General features: G+C 36.1%; 1 protein-coding gene across 8 annotated transcripts in view; it reads right to left on the bottom strand.

Moving 5' to 3' along the window:
- The window catches only part of Csmd3 (CUB and Sushi multiple domains 3), a 1,082,130-nt gene that overhangs the window by 127,011 nt on the left and 933,044 nt on the right, over positions 1–22,075 (bottom strand). For all 8 annotated transcript variants that reach the window (XM_063257640.1, XM_063257641.1, XM_063257642.1 and 5 more), the window contains 3 exons: positions 15,202–15,326; positions 9,058–9,154; positions 6,845–6,949 (listed from right to left, as the gene is read on the bottom strand). In XM_063257640.1, coding sequence (XP_063113710.1) covers positions 6,845–6,949; positions 9,058–9,154; positions 15,202–15,326 — 327 coding nt within the window. The remainder of the gene's footprint in view (positions 1–6,844; positions 6,950–9,057; positions 9,155–15,201; positions 15,327–22,075) is intronic.

Here is a 22,075-nt window from a genome sequence, read left to right on the forward strand (position 1 = left end):
AAAACCCTGGAGCTTTATCTCCCGAGCAGAGAAAAAATGTGTTCTCCAGACTTTGGTTTACATTTTCACTTTTCCGAGGCTGTGAAGCTTATACGTTATTTTCATTCTTTCTTAATTTTTTCCCTTGCCCATTCTCTTTACAATTAATAAAAAGTAAAACTTTTCAAGTTTTTCATCGTTATGATCTGCCTGTTTATATGTTGGCTACATTTTTAGAATTTGTTATAATAAAATCTGTTAAAAACAACAGTTTCTAAAACGAGTAAGTTGAGTGAAGTTCTAAACTGAGTAGTATATATTTATTACCTCATTTTGCTGGTTTGCAATTTAAGGAAAAAACTGCTTCCATTCCATTTATTTATGGAATAGCTGCAATCTCTAAACATAATCTGAGCAGGGTGATAACAAATATTAAAATAAATATGTGCATAGTATATGTAGTGTCTATTTGCTGTTTTTAAAAAAACTATAAATAATGCCATATTTGCTTTCCATACAAGTTTCATTCTTTAAATAATCTACATTGATATTAATCCATATTGTTATATGAACATATGAACACTATAATCTAAAGTGAAAACCAAAATAGACCACCTGAAAGTCACCCTCTCCCCTTCTCTTTCTTTTATTCTCAACACCCGCCTGGTCACGAAGCTTTTCAGTTTTTAGTTTTCCCTATTCATACTTCCGATGCTCCCCTTTTATTTATACAACTGGATGACGGTCTGCAGGGTCACTGGGGAACCACTGCCAGCGCCACCTCTTAGGTTTCTTCCTTCAGGCCTAGACTTTCTGTGCAGTTCATTCTCCACTTTCCAAATCAAAGACTCTTTCATAATTTGAAAATATGAGTTGCTCTAGATTGAAATAACTCAATCTCTGTGCTCCTTGTATAGCAGAATGCATACACCCCATCCTTAATCTATTGTCCTAGTGCTCCAGGCACTACTTGACTTGTCCTGGTATGGTTGCTCACTTCACCAGCTACAAAGGATAGCACTTACTGAGTGCTTATTGCATAACTGACTGAAACAAACACTTCACACAGATAATTTCATTTAATTCCAATACAGTCTGTGGTGGATTGAAAACTGGTGGTCAGGTTCATACCAGCTGAACTGGAACAGCATGGGGCTGTGTATGGGGCCCACCTGAGGACGGCTGCCACCATAAAGGCAGAACTGGAGAGGAAGTGTTTTTGTTGTGTGGTTTTCTTAGCTCTCCTGTTGCGGTCGGTTCTCCGGGAAGAGCTGGGGAGCTCTTTTCCTGGTGTGAACTTGCCTATTTTCATCATCAAGGAGCTCAGCTTGTTGTCACTGAGAATGGCTGTGGTTCACTTTAGGGGCACTCTGGTCCTTATTTGAGCACCACTTAATGGCTCCAGAGGGCAAGATGTGTGCTATTCAATCTCCAGGAGAAGCCTGTCACTCTGGCTTCCGGATATGAAGACAGTTCTCACCAGAGTAACTCTGGACCTTGTGGTCTCTAGGATGGCTGTGGTACTTTTTGGGGGGAAGCCCTGGTCCTTACTTTGAGCATCATTTCTTGGCTTCAGTGCAGAACCCTTAGCCTCCTGCACAGATCCTTCACACCACTGGCACAGACTTCCTACTTTCTACCTCTGACCTTGGTGCCTTCCCAGTGCAGATCCGTGAGCAGACATGCATGAGTCATTGTCATGGGCTCGAGGCCTCCGATTGGACTTGTGAGGGGCCTTATCATGGGTTCTGGGTCTTCAGCTGGACTCATGTAGGACACTGCTGTGGATTCCAGGCCCTCAGATGGATTGTTTGGATCTTAGTGTATGGACAGATTTCCTGTACTTTCTGGGTGACTATCATATCACTATAAATAATGTGTCTTGTATTGTCTTGTTTTTCTTGTCAAACCCTAACTACAATGCTATCTTTGAAGTTATAATACCATATTTTGATGATAAAACAGTGTTCTCTGGGACTATCTAGAATCTACTTACAATCCTACAGTAGAACCAAGTTAGAAGCCAATTACTAGAAGGACTTTGTTTACATGTAGTGAAGTCTTCCCTAACTCCACAACCAGATAGCCCTACAGAAACAATCATCATTATCTCTGAGGATTTGCTAAATTACACAGGATATCCTCAGACTTTGGTCATTGTGAAAGTAACCTAAGAGTTGATGAAAATGCAAATAACTGGGTGAATTCCAGAAAATCAAAATCTTGCTTGGTATCTCTCAACTGGAGTTTCTCCAAGACTTCAAGATAATTACAATGCACGATTAGCAGAGAAGTGCTGACTTACATAAGCATTAGTAATGCTTACACTATTTTGTTATTATTTGTTTGCAAAACCTTAATTCCAACTAACCTAACGATATTTTAGACCTACCTTGTATGTAAGTGTGTAGCATTTAGACTTCAGATTTGTACCAAGAAAGCAGAATGTGTCAACAATGAGTAAATGTGGTAATTATTCTTCTGTTTGGGAAGCAACAAGGGAGGGTGCTGTCAGAAGGGAGGTACTGTGGTGCTTTGGAGGACCTGACCTGGCATAAAATGATCTGAGATATATTCTATGACTTAAGATACGAGAAGTAAGAAAGTGAAAAGAAAGTGCTGTCACAACTCAGAGAAAAAAGAAACCACTTTTAGGCTAGACTGGGTTACTAAGATTAAGATTTAGGGTAGAATGTCAGACATAGTATGCATATCTACCAAGTTCCAACAATGAGTGTATTTATTATACATCACAAATACATACACATAAAAAGGAGGTATAAATGTAGAAAAAGGCATCTTACGTCTAGAAAGAGGAATGTGAGATCTAGAGAATACCGAGTAGAGAGAGAGAATGGTGAAAGGAGAACAGAGAGAAGGTACGCTATATCTAAAAAACAAGTAACCACTTCGTTTAAGTAAAAAATAGTACAAAATATTTGTGTGGAAAATTACACAAGACACCACTGTTTAGATGGGAACCTAAGCGACTTGCTATTATTTAGTGGATAACATAAAGGCAGTAATATGAAGCAATCAAATATCTAGAAAGATTAGTGATAGCCATGTGTGAAAAAGAATGTAAGGATCATCATGTTTTTCATATCATTGATTAAAATCACAATAAAGGTCCAACATTACAAAGTTAAAATATCATTTTTCTAGGTTCAAAGAGGCAAAGTTCAACATCAGGATTATTTATTAGCGTTTTCATTGTAAGTATAGAAAAGGCAGAATTTGAATTTGTCCATGTAGGGATTGAACCACCAAGTAATGCAGGAGTCTTTTTTTTTTTTTTTTTTTTTTTTTCTAATTTCATCAGTGAGTAAGAAAATCTGATGGATAAAATAATAACCACTTCTGGGCAGAAGCTTAGCCAAAATCCTACTTCCTAAGGCAGAAGAACACCTGCCATGTTTCCTGAAACCTTTACTGTTTAAAATACTCCTTTAGGAATAAGGTAGTAAGAGTTGAGTTTCTTGGATTAAAAAAAAAAATCTTTATTTATAGAGAATCTTAAAGTCTTCGGCATCTGTTGCTGACTTCCACAGAGTTATTATGAGACTCGCATTTCCCCATTGTGATTCCTCCTTATGTCACCCTGTGGGCAGAACTTTCATCATAGAGATTGCCACCAAGTATGAGAGATGTACAGTGACATTTGTGTCTCCTTCATAGGAAAAAGTTAGTGCAGTTATGCACATACACATTACTTCTCCTACTAGCCAACTGTTCAAGCATTTTGCTCCGTCTAAGTATCTAAACTTAGACATTTTAAGCAATTCTTGTAGGCCTTGAAAAGAAATGTAAATTAATGCAGGCATTGTGGGAACAGCATGGATATTCCTCAAAAACCAGAAATATAGCTAATATATAATCCAACAACATGTACTCAAAGGAAAGAAATCAGTACATTGAAGAAATATCTCACTGTAGTATTTATTACAATGTTACAGCGCCAAGATGTGGAGCCATCCTAGCCACCAGGTAAAGGAATTTTGCACATGACAACAAATAAACAAACATTGTTATTACATTAAAAAGTTGAAAGCTTGTCAGTGATAGCAAGGAATGAAAGTGGAGGACACCCTGTTAAGTGAGATGTTAGGCACAGCATGAAATTTACTACGTAGCCTCATTTATCTGTGGAAACTAAAAGAATTGATAGCTAGAAGAAGTAGAGAGAGGAAAGGTGACCAGAGACTAGGGACTTTGGGAGAAGGAGCGGCAGAGAGAGCATGGTTGACAACTACAGAGGTGAAGCTGGGTAGGAAGAAAAGAGTCCAATATTTTGCAGCACAGCAAGGTAACTGGGATTGGTCACACTTAATCGTGTATCTCAAAACAGCAGATACAGAGACCTTCAAATGTTCTCTAAAGAAATGAAATATGCAATGCACACAGCAATTATCTTGAGAGTGCACACGGTATTTGTTAAGATCACACTGTACTCCACAAATATGTGTAATTATTATGTGTCAATTATATTTAAAACATTTTTCTCTTACAGAATGTGCATCAGAACCACTCTACTGAAAGAGTTCTGAAAATATAAAGATGTTCTTTAAAACTTTAGCTCTATTAATATATTCTTCAACCAATGGAAAGATCTGGAATGACCACAAAATAAACATTTCTCCAACTAAGGACACCAATTTTTTTGAAGGGGAGCTTGCCAGAAATAAAGATGCCTTTTTCATAAAAACAAAAAGACTCCTTCAGAGTGTGTTCCAGTTCCACAGAGCGTGTCACAGAGTGACAGCGTAGAGTGTTCCTGGGGCGCTGCAGCCCCTCTGCCTGCCCTGCTGGGGGCTGCCCCACCGCGGCTGCTCCATCAGCTCTCCATGCATCTAACACATTTTAACTGCTAGTCAATCAAAAGTGCCGTCACGGCTTCTTTTGTAAGTCTGTCCTTAAAAGCCAGAGTAGTATTTATTGGCCATTCTAATTCTGTAAGGCTTTACTTATGTTTTAATTTTCTTGTTCAGCGTCTCACATTCTCTTGTACTTCAGTTCAATATTTTACAAAGACTATGCTAGTGACATTATTGATTAGACAAACAGTGGATTTAAAAGGACGAAGAACAGCCAACATTTTAAAATTAAGAAAAAGAACACTAGGCGTTCTCTGACACTGACTTCACTGCTGTCTAATGAATATACCACTTTCCTTTTCTATCTCCCTATCTGCTCCTCTGTCCTCCTTGCCTACCGTTTCCTATAAACTACGGTTTTATTTTTCTCATCTATTTCTATGTATCCTTTCATTTTTCTATTAAGAGTTCAGATTTTATTTCACTCACTAACTCTGATTTAAACAGCACATGCAACTGGAGTATGTTTAAACAGCAATATTAAATGTATCGTTTATTGTGATATCATAAAAGAAAGAGCAATGTCTTTAACAATGTATTTTAATAATTTTAACTATTATTTATTATAACAAACCTTATATAATATTGGAGTCAGAAACCAGGAATTTACCAAATGAGTAGAGTAGGATTGAAACCCCATTATGAGCACCAGGGTCAGAGTGGGCATAATTAATACTAATGATACATGGCCAAACTACACATCTGCTCAATTCAACTTCTGGGTGCTATGTTCATGTGTATTGACGTCCATGAAGTCCATTGACGTCCCAACACATGTGTTGTGAATGCTGAGTAAGTTTCAGGGACAGGACTCAGTGCTAGTCACAATGGTGTCCTCAGCGGAAACTGTCAAATGTGAAACAATCCTGATTTCCATTATCCATGTGATATTATTCACAATAGGCATAACACTAAAACCACCTAAATGCCCATCCACAAGTGAATGGACAACGAAAACATTGTATAGGTGTGAATGATGATTTTCCAACCAAAACATAAGAAAATCCTATCATATGCAACAACACAGAAGAACTTGACAGGTATTATATAATCCACTCACAAAGGACAAAAACTGTATTTCTCCACTGACATCACATATCTAAAATAGTTCCACAGAATCAGAGTGGAACAGCACTTGCTGGGGGTCAGGAAATGGGTACTTACCATTCAATAAATTTAAAAACTCAGTTGCAAAGAGGAATGAGTTCTACAGATTTGCTACGCATCTTTGAGATTAAAATAATTCTATATTGCACATTAAATTTGACAAGAAGGTAGATATCACATTAATTATTCTCACCACAATAACAAAAGAAATATTTGAAATGTGTTTACAAAATATTTGTAAAAAAGAAGAAATATTTTAACCATGATGGAATAACTAGTTTTTTTTTAAATTTAAAACAAAACAAAACAAAAAAGAATAGAAGCAATACAGAATTTCAAGAAAATAGTAGGAAATTAACAGTAGTTAGTATATTGCACATTATTATCTTAGAAGTAGATGTTCAGATTACAAGAGTTAAGCATGAAAAAAAAGAGCACACAAACAATGAAAACAAAAACTGTTCTTTTTGATGAACTTACAGAGAGATTCTTAGTATACTCATTATTTGCTTTTTTATTTATTTATTTATTTATTTATTTATTTATTTATTTATTTATTGAGTAAGGGTCTCACTCTGTAGTACAGGCTGGCCTTGAACTCACTATGTATCCCAGGCTGGCCTCAAACTCACAGTGATCCTCCTGCCTCAGCCTCTGGAGGGCTAGGGTAACAGGTATGCACAGCCATTCCTGGCAATAATTTATATTTTATCCATATAATTTTGTACTTGACTTGAAGGAACACTTCAACATCTCTAACTATCTTAAAGAAGTCTGAGTATTTCCTTTCTAAAGTTGATACGGTTTTTATATTCACAAAAGCATATCTTAAATTAACATAGACATCCATAATTTTCCTGAATAATATGTGATATTATTTTTACCTGTGTATTCAAGATGAAAGCCTGCAGCAGAAACACTGATGTCAGATTGAAAATTTAAATATAAATTGTTAGAGGTACTGTTCAATAGATGGGGTATTGTTGTCCCTGAAATGATAATTGAGAAGGGAGATAAATGACCACGTAACCCTAAGTAAATAAACAATTAGTCAGCTGACAGGTTACCACTGAAATAATGTATTAGTCAATATGTTTCACAAGGATTTTTTAATAAAAATGTTTCTTCCGTAATCCTTTTTCATTTTGTCATTCCTGTCTAAGGAGATTGACCCTTGAGGTGACTTTAGATAGTTCCCTAAAAACAAGTAAGAATAAAAAGGATTGGTAAAACTCAATTTGTCACCTAAAATAAATGTTTTGAATTTCAGGTAGATTTCAATATTTCATGCATGAGCTAGTAAGAACCTAATTTTAAAATCAGAATTTGACTTTTAAGGCATACTAATTTAAGACTTTTATGGATTTGGAGTATATCTGGAGTTTAAGTTTTTATTAAGAAATATATATATATATATATATATATATATATATATATATATATCTCCACTCTGACAGCAAAGCTGGTAGTTAGCTTAAAAAACATTCAGTTTTGAACTAATGTTAGCTTTGTCACTCATCAGTGCATTATATTGGAATTTTATTGAACTTGTGAAGCAGATCAACTTTATTTCATCCAACTATTATTTTGAAAATATAAAATATTTGCTTGAACAAATTCCTTTATAACTACAATACAAGAACTTTCAGGCTCCAACCCAAGCAGTTTCAAATGAGAAGCATAAAAATGATTGTTAATGCTACTCTTTAAAGTTCAGTAAACATATGTGTAGATGGTTTTGTAACTATCTTGAGGTAAGTAAGTAGCAATTTCTCACTTGCTTTGTATTATTTGTTGACCTTCCCCCACCTTGGACTGCTAGGACAGAAGAGGAAAACTTCATTAAGGATGCACAGTTTTTCTGGCTGTGTTCTTGCTTTCTCCCTTCCTATGGGCTCTTTTGTGTCCTAACTGTAATCACTATAGACAGTGGTAAACACCAACTCAAAGCACTCACTTGTCTCTCAGTAGCTCTCAGTGATTGAGAGCTGTGGCTCTGGGATCACACTAGCTGGGTCCCTAAGCACTCTACTGTTAGCTCTACTTAAATTTTCTAAGCTTCAGTCACTCTCAGGACTGCGGGAAACTTATGACAAGACTCTGCAGAGCTTGCACTTGGAAACCAATAGCTGTTCGTTTTTTTCTTACATCATTTTTATCACTCTTGCATGTATTATTAAGAAAAAAAATTACACTAATCTCAGAATAAAACGTACTGAAATTTTAATGAGATTTTTTTTCTTCTATTTGAGTCTATGTATTTGGATCTTTATCTATATTTTTATTTTTGTTCTCCTAAGCCCAATCATTCTTGCTCTTAGATATTACATATCTTTCCTTTAGTCATGATTCCTTTAGAATGATGTGTAAACAAATTATTCTGAAATCTCTTAAAAACTCAAAATCAGTTGAGCTCACTGCTAAAATGTATGAATTAACATTTAGTTTCTGTTTCTAGAGTTTCAAATGTATAAAAGTAAAAATTAACAATCTAAACTCTTCAATATCTTTATGTGAGTTATATTATTGCACAAATTATCTTTAAAACCTTAACAAATCTAACAATAGCTCTTTAAAAATCAGTTAACATCTTACATAGCAAATCAGACTATTTTACATTGTTTTTTCTTGATATTGTTATATACACATAATAACTTTGTAAAATATTATTCATGTCCTGGAAACACTTTATATTTTCTTCAACCTTATTTAGTACAACTTTGTAGTACTTATGTTACATAGTCTCATAATTGTTTCATGATGGCATTGCATTCTATTGATATTAATAAGTCATAATTACCAATTCCAAAGTAACTGTTAGTGTTTACTCTTTTTCTTTTCAAGGAAGAGACACATACTGCTCATGAACCACACCTCAGTGAAAATACCACACATATATAATAGGAATATTACAAGGTTTTAACAGCCATTTTAAAACTATATTTAAAAGATATTCAAATTTCCAAACTAGTAATTTACTTCACTGTGTACAGTTTATAAAATATAAAATGTAAACCTTTTGCAGAGTTCTTTAAAATATATATTTTTATATTCCTCATTATATCTGCATTTTAATTAAGCTAAATCTTTTCTTTACCTGAATAACTTCCAAGTCTTGGAGCATTGTTGTCTCCCCCGTCGTAAAAGTCCAGGGAATCCCAGTTATGTTCTGTGGCAAAGCTAACAACTTGCACCTGTGAAATAACAATTGCTGATAAAAATACTCAGTGCTAACCAGATACATGTACTTCAGTCTGCCAGTTCCCTGTAGGACAGAGATCTCCACTGCGGGACCACATCATTGTGACCCTTGCTTGAAGAACTGAGCTTATGGTTATTGGTGATGGCCTATACGACCTGATTGTCATAAGAAAAGCCTTACAGTGAATCCAGCTGTGTTTATTATGAGTGTAACACGGAGAGTATCTGCCACAGTGTGTTCTCTTCATTAAAAGCCTTGGGTTAATCTAGTGCCTTGTGGTTAAGAATACTAGTGTGATTGCCAAATAACTATTTACCTTTTATTTTTCTGACTGACATTTTCTCACTTGCTTTAGCAACCAGAAAACAATCAGCACGTTAGCTAGATTCTTTCCTGTATTCCTTTCCTTGCATAGACTGTTTCATTTCTCCACTTCCTTTTAATGTTTAACATTATTATCACCTATTCTCATGTTCAACTGGTCTCAACACAGAAAACCAAAAACAGATTTGAGTACAACGTTCAAAGATGATTTGCGCAAATGAAGTCATAATAAATTATATCCCATGAAGATCCATAAAATTTAGAAGGAAAATGCTGGGGCTTAATTCTTTCACATCTTTTAAATTTTCTGTGAAGGAAGAGACATGTGTCACTTTGTGCACATCACTTGGCACAGCTGGAGTCTTTCAAGGAACCCACGGGACCCACACAAATGTGGGTACCATCTACTCAGCTCTTTGTTCATTAAATACTTTGTAGTTTTGAAAGAAACAAAGGAATAACCTTACTAAGTTTCATTTACTTTATGTAGGTAAATTCTGTCATAAATACAGACACTATCCTCATTTACTACCTAAGTGTAACAATTTGATTCATGAAATGTACCTCGTGTGCAAAGCAGTCCACTGTCACTCTTCCATTCAAGTGAACCCTGGCACTGTCTTCAGGGGTGAGTGCCACATGGCATCAGATATCCTGCCTGCCTGCCTGGCTTAGACCTGATGGCTCTGCTCCAGGACAGGAGGAAAACTAAAATTAAAGCTGTATGTTTGTAATAATATCACCACTTCCTTCTATAATGAACAATTCTTTCTTCATATATAAATTTTTTTAAGATTCTGCCACTAAGCAAAATGGAAAGATTCAAGCAGGACTTGACAGTTGAATTTAAAGTATTAAGAGGTTTTCCACTGAAGGAAATTATTGAGTGTGTGGATGAGAAAAATCATGAGCTGGATTTAGTGAGACATTAGCAATCCAATTTAGCCACAGAGGAAGGTATTTACATATGAGAAAAATATAAATGCAAAGTTAGAAAAAGCAGAGAAAGCTAGAAAGAATAATAGAGCTTAAATGATAAATACAAGACACTGCAGGAGAAGAAAATGCCCAGATTTGCAACTTCCTGGCTCCCTCTACTTGCTGGCAACAGCTTTATCCTAGGAAAGCTGTTAATCTTTCTGTGCCTCAGATTATTTACATTAATCATTGTAATTAAGGTATCTAATTTATGGATTCATTGTAAAAATTAAATTACTTAATATGTATAAAAGTCTTAGAACAGTGTCTAGTGTATATCCAGGACTCAGTGAATCTTGGCAAAAGAGATTGAGCAAACATTCATTGAAGACTGAATATCAGCAAAATAATAATGTACTTGAAGCTACAATTATCCTGTCAGTGTTGCACTAAAGATTTTAGAAGTGGAAGGAGAAACCAGATCAAGACTATACTTCAAGTACAGCACTGCATTTCGTAAAGGCAAGCAAAGGGAAAACACTTCAGTGCCTCCTGCAGTGATATTTTAATGTCTATTGTACTGAGAAGCAGTGGAATACCAAGCGTAAATCTGAGGGAAGAAGAGGAGGGATGAAGATCAAGGTGGTATATGTGGTGCTGTTGTGGAAGTTTCTGGATTTTGTGGGATGTGAACAGGAAAGCGAGAGGTAACAGTGAAACATAATTTTTTCCTCTAAATTACTGAAATCACAGAAGTGGCAAGAATCAAACATAGATAACTCCACAAAAACCTACAATTCTGGATATATTGAGTAGAAGGTTGAACAATGGCGCCCCCAAATATCAGCACATAATACCTAGAACCTGTAAATACACTTCATGTGGAACAAAAGTCTCTTAGAAGTGATTAATTTGAAGATCTTGAAATAAACAGATGCAGCCAAAAACAAAAGAGAAGACTATATGACCACAGAGGTAGAAACTGCAGTGACGTGGCCAGAAATGAGTACTATGGGAAGCAATTCCATGTTGCAAAGGCAAGGAAGGAATTACACAGAACCTGAAGTGGTGGAAAATCCATCAGCATCTTGACTTTAATGCCCAAAAGCTGGTTGGGAATTTTGACTTTTGCTGCTGTGACAGAATCATTTTCTTTTGTAGCTATCAATTCATAGTAATTTTTTATAAAACTCAAGGAATCAAATACAAGTTGCCACAAAAATTCTGGGAAAATAATTTGTAGGACAAAATCATAGAATGTACAAAAGCATATGACCAGAATGAATAGGAAATGATGCTGTGAAACCTGTTAAGTGATGTAAATAAATAATCAAAAACCTGCTACAATGGAAATCAAATAAGAACCAAGCAAAGAATTAAAGAGTCAGCTACTGGTTCAGCAGAACTTCACATTAGATATAGCTGTCTACAACTGCAATATGCTACATTTATGAGTTAATAATTTTCCAGTCATGAAAGCGAGGTATATCCTACTGATATTCAAATCTCATTTTACTTTGTTTGAAAATTATCTAAACTTCCGATGACAATGCTATACATTCACACAGTTACATGCCCAACATTGTTTTTCTTGATTTCTCATCTAAAAATTCTTTTCTGGATAACTAATATTGTTAGTGTTCAATGTAGTACCTTTTGGAATTCTATCTGTATAGAATAGAATAGAATCTGCTAAAATAAAGAAATAAAAAACTTAGTTCACTCCTACCCATAAATTTATCATGTGATATTAAAATAACATATTGGTGTATTTCCTGATCTTGTTTCCAAAGAACGTCCGGTCATTTTAAATTGTTTCAGTATTTCAGGATTTTAAATTGTTCTCTTTTTTCCACCAATGGCTACCTTATTTTGTCTCTAGTTTACTAAATACATTACACATATTCCATCCTATCCCCAGTATTAGATTTGGTTTAAAACCTTATGCATCAGAAAGGTAACTTATGATGAAAGTTAGGAAATTTCAAATATGTCATATACTATATGTATAGAGGGTATGTAGGAGTTTATCTTTGATTTAATGATATGCCTAAAAATATCACCCATATAAAAGATAAATTAGAAAAAATGGTCTTTATTCTTTCACGGTATGTAAAAGTCCAACATTCTATAAGTTTGCTAAACATACTGCAAAACTCAAATTTTGTTTTCTGGTATAAAATTAATAAGGAATATACTTCCTAGGTGAAAGATTTTATAGTGCACTGTATCCTGTTTTGAGCAGTGTTTGCTGAAGGCAAGTGATACACAATATAGCTTTTCTACGAATCTTTTCCTACCTCATGCTTTAAAAAAAAAATTAAAGAAAATAAAACAGCGGCTGGGGATTTAGCTCAGCGGCATAAGCGCCTGCCTTGCAAGCAGGCAGTTGTGAGTTTGATCCCTGGTACCAATAAAAAGAAAGAAAACAAAACAAAACATAACAAAGCAAATTAGAACAGAGCAATGCAAGCGATACAGGACTTCACAACAAGACAACCGGAGGTCAATAGTGGCTACCATAATGCTTTTCTTCGAAACAGCTGTCCATACCATACACAATACAATCAAACAAAACACAATACAATCAACCAAAAGAAAATAGCAAAAACCAATCAAAACAAAATTATGAAAGCGTTACAGGACTTCAAAACAAGACAACAGGAAATCAATAATGGAAATGATAATGTCTCTTGTTCTCTTCAAAATAGTTGTCTATCCCCTCATACATATTAAAATTCCATAACTTTTTATAACTGTCAAAATTCTAATGCTTGTGGTGTTAGTCACTGCTAATTATAAAAATATTTATTAATTCTATACTGGCCCTGTGCTAGCTGCCGTAACAAACTTGGTTACCGCCCCCATGAGTTTACAGGTAATTGAGTAATAACATTAACGTATGATGGGGGGTTATGATAAAGAGATTACAGGGAACTTTGAGAACATACAGCAAGGGAACTTAACCTTTCATCAAGCTCACAGAAGGCACAGAATGCCTATCACAGAAAATACATTTAAGTTTAGATAGAAATCATGAGTAAAACTACGTCAAACAAACAAACAAATTGCAGAATGATTTAGGTAAAGAAAAGCAAGCAGAAAATCCCCAGTCAAAAGAATTCAGATTTATTCAATAAGTAAATAAAAAAAATAACAACAACAACCAACCCAGTGTGAACAGAAGACATCAAAAACAAGATAAGAGAACAAAGATGTAGTCCCTGTGTTTTAAGGAGATGCGGGGCACCGATGCACTGTCAGTAAGCGGGGCACCGATGCACTGTCAGTAGGACAGTGGCAGTGTTTAAGATTTAAAGTTTCAGAAAGTTGTGTTCACCCGGTGGGGCATGAACCGGGAGAGAACAGGAACCTGCACCACGGAAGGTGGTCACCCAGGCTGTCATGGAGGAAGTACGGGTGGAGAACAGCAGACTTTGTGAGGGGCTTGAGAAAGACAAGCCTGACACATTTCATAATGCAAAAGACAAGACAGTAAACAGGTTTCTCCTTTGGGCCGCCAAAGCAATGATGGGGTCATTCTGAGCCAGATCAAGAAGAAAATCTAAAATTCTGAAAAAAAATCCAAGAAGTCATTTTTATATTTTAAATTGTAGGTTCCAACAAGAAGTTTAAGTGAAAATGCACTGTGGGCAGTTTCAAATACAAATGTAGGAATCTGATTTTTTTTTTTTTTTTTTGTAAGTAAAAATTAGGCGTTAGTAACCAACTTCAGGCTGTCTGGTTGGTTGGTTGGTTCAGGTTTTGGTTTTGGAGGGTTTGTCTGAGCCCAGAGCCTCGCACATGGGAAGCACTCGCTTTCCCTCTGAACTGTACCCCAGTTTTCAGTTTTAGCGTGTGGCGGCTTGGTGACTTTTACCACAGCTCTCATGTATCACAGTTTCTATAGTAAAACAGTATGAATCAAGAGAGGAAAGCAAGTTGTTTTTATGCTCAACAAACTATTACATGGCTACAGAATCACTGACTCAGCAGTAAAATAACATCAAAATAATAGTAAAATTGCTCAAAGCAGAGGGGGGAACCGGGCGCTGTTAAAACACTCTGGTAGATAGGGTGGACTGCTTACCTACAGAGTAACATTGCCTTTTCCTGACCTCAGAGAAATGGCTTAGTCCCATGAAATGAGAGAGAAATAAATAGGAGGAAGCCAGACGGCTTGCCCACTGCAGACCGGTTTCGTGTACTTAACATTAATTTATTGAGCCAAACCCTTGTCCATTTTTGACTGTTGAGTACTTAATGCTTTAGGAATGGACACACTTTCAAATCTGCTCAACAGAACAAAAGGAAAAACACTGCAGACAGTTCTCCAAAATGTTCTTAACCACTGAAGAGTCGTACATGAAATTAGGGACATTCTGCCTTGGCTCCTGGCTGTTGCCAAATAAGGCTATTAATATAGCCGGACAGCAACCTTCTCAAGACCCCATGAAAGGAAGACCAAGAAATGAGATCAATGTGGGGAGGATGGTGGAGCAAAGAGACACAAATAAGTGAGGGCAGGAATGATACAACAGAAACAGAGATATAAACCCTCAGATCCCATGTTAGGAGAGCCAGCATATACTTTTGTAACCTTGTCCAATATTAAATTGAATTTCTGCTACTTGCAGGTAAAAAAATATTAATAATAAATGTCTCCTAAATTATTAAATGCTTCCATGTCAGTCAAGACCACTTGCTAGACTTTTAGAGATAATATTCCTTCTGCCATCTCTGAAAATATTAACTTCAAGTGTACAGTGAAAAGAGGAAAAGACGAAGCAGCCTTACCTGGATCCCAGCTCCCTCTGGCACTGTGATCTTCCACACACAGTTTAGATTGTTGTCATAAGGCTCAGGATAACCAGGTGACAAAATAGTCCCCTTGCGCTTAGTTAGAATTCCTCCACAGGGCACTGTGAGTCAAACAGGGCAAGAGAGGGAGTTAGTTCTAAGGCAAACGTTTGAAGTAAAATAAAAGATCAGAGATAAGTCTCGATCAGATAGTAGGTTTGCAAATAACATCAAATCATCCGTTTTCAAAACTCCAAAGAAAAATGAAAATTGAGACTTTCTTACAAGAACACTTTTAAAAAATAATTAGGTGGCATTAAAGGTTGAACTTACAGTAGCATATGTAGTGACACTTTCACACCGCCTTTGAAGAAGAATCACATTCTCTGAAGAGTAATAGTGACATGGTACTGATCATGTTAGAATCATAACCTTAAATAAAGCCTACTGTATGCCAGACATTGTCCTAAACACTCTATGTATATTAACATATTTATGCCTTGTAGTGGGTTAGTAACTGATGATCAACTTAAACACCAGCTGAACTGAGTCAGCCCAGTGCTGAGCATGGATGGTCCACCTGAGGACTGTTAACCAACATAAAAAGGAGACCTAGATTATTGGTTTTCCTATTCATTGTTATCCGGAGCTGTTGGTTCTCCTGGAGGATATTGTTGAGCTTCTTTCCTGATATGAACATGGCTGTTCTCATCGTCAGAGGGGCTTGGAACTCTGTTGCTGAGAGTGGCTGTGATTCACTTTGAGGGAGCTCTGGTCCTTACTGTGAGCACTGCTTCCTGGTTCTGGAGGTGAAGAGGTATGCTGTTCAATCTCCAGAAGTTTGTCCTTCTGGCTTCCTGACATGAACTAAGCTAATATTGTCAGAAAAACTCAGCACCTCATTGTTGCTGAGGATGGGTGTGGTGCTCTTTTAGGGGAGTCCTGGTCCTTGTTTTGAGCACCCTCAACCTACAGATCTTTCTCCTCACTGGCATAGACTTTCTAGCTTCCGCCACCTACCTTTACATCTTCCCAACACAAATCCATGAAACAGACTTAGAATCAGTGATTGTCATGGCTCTAGGCCTCCAGTTAAGACTTGTGGGAGACAATGTCATGGGCTCTAGATCTTGCAGTGGACTCATGTAGGACACTGTTGTGGGATGCAGGCCCTCGGCTAGATTTCACTGGGTCTTTAGTGTGTGGACAGTTTTCTTGCAATCTATTTGTATTTGACTCTGTGTGACTATCATAAATAATACTATGAATTATGTGTTCTGTATATGATTGTTCTTTTTGTAACCCCTGAGTACAACATGCCTTCCAATAGTCCAGTGAGATTTTAGTCATTTTTATCTACATTCATCACATGAAGAAACAGAATTATTAAGAAATTAAATGTCTTAGCTGGGTGTGGTAACATACATTGGTACCACCCGCTACCTTGGCTGAGACCAGAGGATCGAAAGTTTCAAGCCATCCTGGGCTACTTCAGCAACACTCGGTCCACCACTCACAAACATAAAAATAAAATAAAACACAACAGAGAAATGGGTTATGATGTAACTCAATAGCCACACCTTACCTACTAGGTGTGGAGTCTTAGGTTGTACCCCCAGTACCAAAAAAAAAAGAAGAAGAAGTAAGCAACTGTCTGGCCCAACTTCACAAAGTAGAAAACAGAGCTGGTATTCTAATTCTGGTAGTTTAGAGTCACAGGTGCCAATGGTATTGTTCTCATAGGGCATTGCCCTAACTCTACTTATAATGGAAGATGAAAGAATATCTTTTTAGTAATTGAAATTATACTTGCATGCCACTTTCAAAGCCAAATGCAAAACCAAAAAGCAATTACTCCAAAAGTATACTGAAAACTTTTTAATACTGTAATATTTTTTAAAGAAAGTTCTTTTGTTGTGTGTTTGTTATAAATCTGCCTTTCTGTTTTCTATGGCCTTAGCACCCTGAATGCATCTGATTTCATCTGATGGCACAAATTGTTAGTATATACAAACACAGTTGAAGTTACAAAAAAAATCAGCTATATTAAAAGTGCAAACACTGCTTTACTTGGTTTGAGAACAGCTTGCTAGAGGTCAAGGAATAACTATAAAGATTCAGCTCAAAAATACAAGAAAAAGGATGATTCATAACATGTTCACACTAAGACAGGTAAATGTGCTTTCTAGATATTCTCCCTCTCCATCCACCTCTACCTCCTTAATTTTTTTTCAACCAGGCTTTTGTTCTGATGGGTATATTGAAATGGCTAAAAAGTCACTCGAATATGACCAATCTACACGTGACTCTCTTTCCTTGGTTATCAAAACACTGCATTCTCCTGATTTTTTTTTTTTTTTTTTTTTTTTTTTTTTTTGTATGTCACTGGCCACGTGTGATTTTTGTTTCGTTTTGTTTTGGGGATTTTTGCTTAACTCATCTTACTTCTTTTGATTATATAAAAACTTACCAGTTCTGTGACTTGGCCCTAGAACATTTTCTCTTTGGAATCATCACCCCTCACCCATCACATTCATTTCTACATCTTCCCTGTACCCGCTATGACTTCTGCCTTCAATTATGTAATGTGTAAGAAGTATCTGAAAATGAATATTCCTCACTGTTGAAATCCTCCCCCATCCACTATTTCCTCCAGCTCAGTGCATGCTATTTCTTGTGCTTTTGGTACATAAAACTAAGACTCATCTGTTTTTACATTCAATTTCATATTTCAATCTACTTTCACACCAGCAGTTAACCCTGTCACTTTTCCTTAAAAGTGTATCGCAAAGATTGTCAATTCTTATGACCTGGATCATGATCTTCATTTCTAACTGACTATTACGTTTGCTCTGCATTGCTACAGTAAATTCCTAATCAGTCCTATTGCTTCTACTCTACTCCTTTTGTCCGGAGTATGTGATTTCTGGAAACTAATCAAGACCACATGACTTCTCCCTGCCAGTTAATACCTACCTTATTTAATTCAAACTGTTCATCACTTTCATGGTCAATGTGGCTTGATTTCTACTTTCTCTGTCTCAGTTCATCTCACACTGCTGTGTGATCACCGTTCCCTGTGTTCTCAATTCCTGCTTTGCTGTCAATGTCAGCATGTTTTCTCCCTCACAGTCCACACTCTTGCTTCCCATCTGGACCACTTATCCATTTATTTATTTAGTATCAGGAATTGAACTCATGACCTCAGGCTTGCCAACCAAATATTGTGCTGCTGAGCAAAATCCCCAGCCCATGTCTGGATTGCTATGCTCTTCTCCCTTGATACATTTCCTTCTGGTACAATTTAACACTATGATGTAAAATGTTTCCTCTTACCCCAGCACATGATTTACTTTCCTCTCTAATACCGCTACCTGAAAGGAGAGGATATATTTATTAGTGTGGTCTGTGTTCCTCTTAGCTATAGACTTCATCAATGCAAGAACTCGGATATTCCTATTTAAAAACAAGTAATCAGTGCTCATAATAGTGTCTGGCAATTAGTAATATGCAATAAATGATTATCTTGGAAGAGCAATAAATCGTGGAAGAGCAGAGTATACATCTGGATTTATCTTGGGCTTATAACTATCTATCTAGGGGCTGGGGATTTAGCTCAGCGGCATAAGTGCCTGCCTTGCAAGCAGGCAGTTGTGAGTTCAATCCCCGGTACCGATAATAAGGAAAAAGACCAAAAAAGAAAAAAAAAAAAAAAAAAAAAATCTAATCTACTTATTAGTAGCAACATTTCTATGCCTACAATTTTCCTAAAGTAGTCATAATGTTACAGGCAGCTGAGCTAATTAGAAATACTATAAGCAGTGAGTCAGGGCTAGGTCCTCAAAGGAGCCAATGCAGCCCAGGTACCTGCAACTATGGGGGAGACAAACACCTCCTGCTGTGGGCCAGGCCTCAAGGAAAAAGATCAAACAAATCCATCAGTATCCTAAGTACTGATAATTCTAAATATTTCCCTGTCACCCTGAGGAACTCTAGAGTCACCATTCCAACCTCCTAGGGGTCACTGCTCGCTAAGAATGTCCACTTTCTGAGACTCACTTTCCCATTTGTCCCCAAATTAATCAATTTTATCTGAATTGTTACTATTATTGGTTAACTATAGTTCTATCCCACTTAGGCCCATCTGTCTTGTGAGTTTGCAGTTTTCTCCAAGTTAATCCCATCTCACCCTATGATTTACTCTATAAAAGTTCCTAAACAAGACAGAGTCCTTGGCAATCTGCTTGAGACCCTTTCTGTCTCTCACAGACAGAAGCTTTTTTTCTCTCAATAAATATATTCTAGTCTTAACCTCTGTTGTTCCTAAAATTCACTCTTCAGTTTTAGAGAACATGAACTTATGCCTGACTTAGTAGGTTGAGAGTTTCATTCCCCTATACCAATAATTGTCAAATTCTATTTCAATCATTTTCAATTTTTAACCGAAAAAGAAAATAACCATAAAAAACTTTCAGAAAAGAATTATTGTATAATGTTTTAAATTTTCACTTCCCACGTATATGACTTAACCTAACATATGCATCCTATTTTTAAAAGATACAGTGTATGATATATTTTCTCTTCTCATCTACTACACAATAGCACATATGGAATAAGAGAACAAGTTTTAGAACCAAGTAGCCTGAGTTCAAATCTTAATTCAACTTTTGTTTCTAAACTATGGCAACTTGCACTCTCTGTAAAAGAAAGTCTTTTTCTACCTCCTAGAGATGATGTCAATATTAAGTTATATAATGCTTAATAGCAGTTCCTCTAAATGTTAATAGTTGCTATTTATTAGTAACTTTTTCTTGCTTGAATAGATGACTAAAGACATGAAAACCAATGAATGAGAATTGAGATCCTATATATATATTTCTTCATCCATTTCCTTCCCACTCTAAGAAAAGAAAAAAATAGATAGGTATTGCCATGGAGACACTCCAAGTAAAAGTTATTTTTCTGAGTTTGGGAAGAACTTGGAAACACAGAACCAGAGAAAGATGATAGGGATAAGCAGCTAATTAAAGAGGTTTTGCCTAAGGGGTGTAGGTGCAGGTTTCAGGGGCTTTTCAAAGGGACCTCCCACCAACAGAAGTGCTTGTGCCTGAGGCCATGCATTGTTAGAGCTATTAGTGGCTGCAGGGGGTTATTTGAATCCCCATTTCTGAGGCAGAACAGCCTGGGGGCTTATGTGACTGAAAATTTTATGAAATATCAAGTATATCAAGGTCAAATTTAGAAGATAAAAGCTGTCTTCAGCACAAGTTTTATTTTTCTTTTTACATTTGCTCAGTGTTCAATTTTATCAAAATATTGTAATTTTTTGGAATTTACCTGAGTACACTGTTATTTCAAGTTTCTGAAAGATTATTATTTATTGTTTACAGACTGTCTTTTTAAATTGCTGGACTCTAATGATATTTGGCCAGTTTAACCATTACCACAATCCTGTTTAATGAAGTCCAGTCCTGTCAACAGTTTAGAGTACTGCATCGATGTGTTTGCAGAATTATTGAACATTCTAAGTCATTGTACTTGTGAGAAAAAAAGGTGAGTGTTGATTGTAGAAATAAGAACTGTGAAACTGAAATAATTCAGCCAAGGTGGAACTCATCGAGAATGAAGAAAACTGTATTTATTTGGCTTCAGTTAAATGCTCACTTTGCTTAAACTGCTAACTGAGCACTCACTGAACTGTAAAACCAAAGCAAATAATCATGAGATATAAATCCTGTAAATAAAGTATCAAAGATTTTATCTAAATGGTTAAGGGTAAATAGAGATTGTGTTCCCTTTCAGAGTAAAATCACTCACAACCTGTAAATCTATGTTTTGTGTTTTACCTACATAAATTTCCTACCAATCTCAGAGGAGCTTGAAAATTCAGATTTGTAAAAGTTGGAGAAAGCAAGGTGAAAGCTGACTCATGAATCAGGACACTGAAAGTTGGTTAACGTTGTGTAAGTATACAATTTATACTGGATAAGTATTCAAGTATGCTATATAAGTATTCAAAAACTCATTGTAGATGTTTGCCAATATATGTTCATTGAACAAAAGTTTGCTGAACACCTGTTATGCACCAAATCTTCTGTGTTAGAAAATAAAATAAAATAATGGCAGGGCAATGAAGGCAGGTAAAGAAAACTGTGCATTTATAGTATAATAAATGGTTGTGAAAAGAGAGAAAAAATTAACAGTACAAAGAATAAATAAAGAACAGGTGGCAAAAAGTATTTTAGGTATAATGGCCAAGGATGATTTCAGGGAGACAATTGAATAAAGTGATGCTGTGTGACACAAAACGATATCTGAGGGATCTATGCTCTGGTTAGAGGGGACAGAAAACTCAAAAGTTTTGAAGCAGATAACACTTTATACAGCTTGACAAATGAACAAAGATTAGAAGAAATGTTTTGGTATCTGAAAAACTTTTGCCCTAGAATAAGTCACAGGACATTATGGTGTTGGGAGGCACAATCAGAGGATGTTTACCTTGAGGTCACTTCCTCCTTCCCCTATTACAACTTCCTTTTTCCTTTCTCAATGCACACAAAAAAGTTCCAATCAGCTGCTTGCATGTCATCAATGTCCGCCTTAAGCACCACCCCCAGTCAGAGGTTATACGTATATGCCATACCCCCCATTCCGGTCAGAGGAAGCCAGACTGCCTATGGTCCTGGACTCTTCTCCATGTCCTTGGAATAAAACCTACTTTTTACTTTTATATTTTGCTTTTTTATCACACCGAAAATGCTAACCATACGAACTGTGATATCTCTATAGCTGACTCTCAAATATGAATCTTCTAAATACCAAGATTTATCCTTCTTTTTAAAAAATTAAGACAATTGTTTTATTCAGAACA

This window comes from Cavia porcellus, unplaced genomic scaffold (genome assembly GCF_034190915.1).
Source record: "Cavia porcellus strain 051 isolate PalLab524CR breed Dunkin Hartley unplaced genomic scaffold, mCavPor4.1 scaffold_10, whole genome shotgun sequence".
Taxonomy (NCBI): domain Eukaryota; kingdom Metazoa; phylum Chordata; class Mammalia; order Rodentia; family Caviidae; genus Cavia; species Cavia porcellus.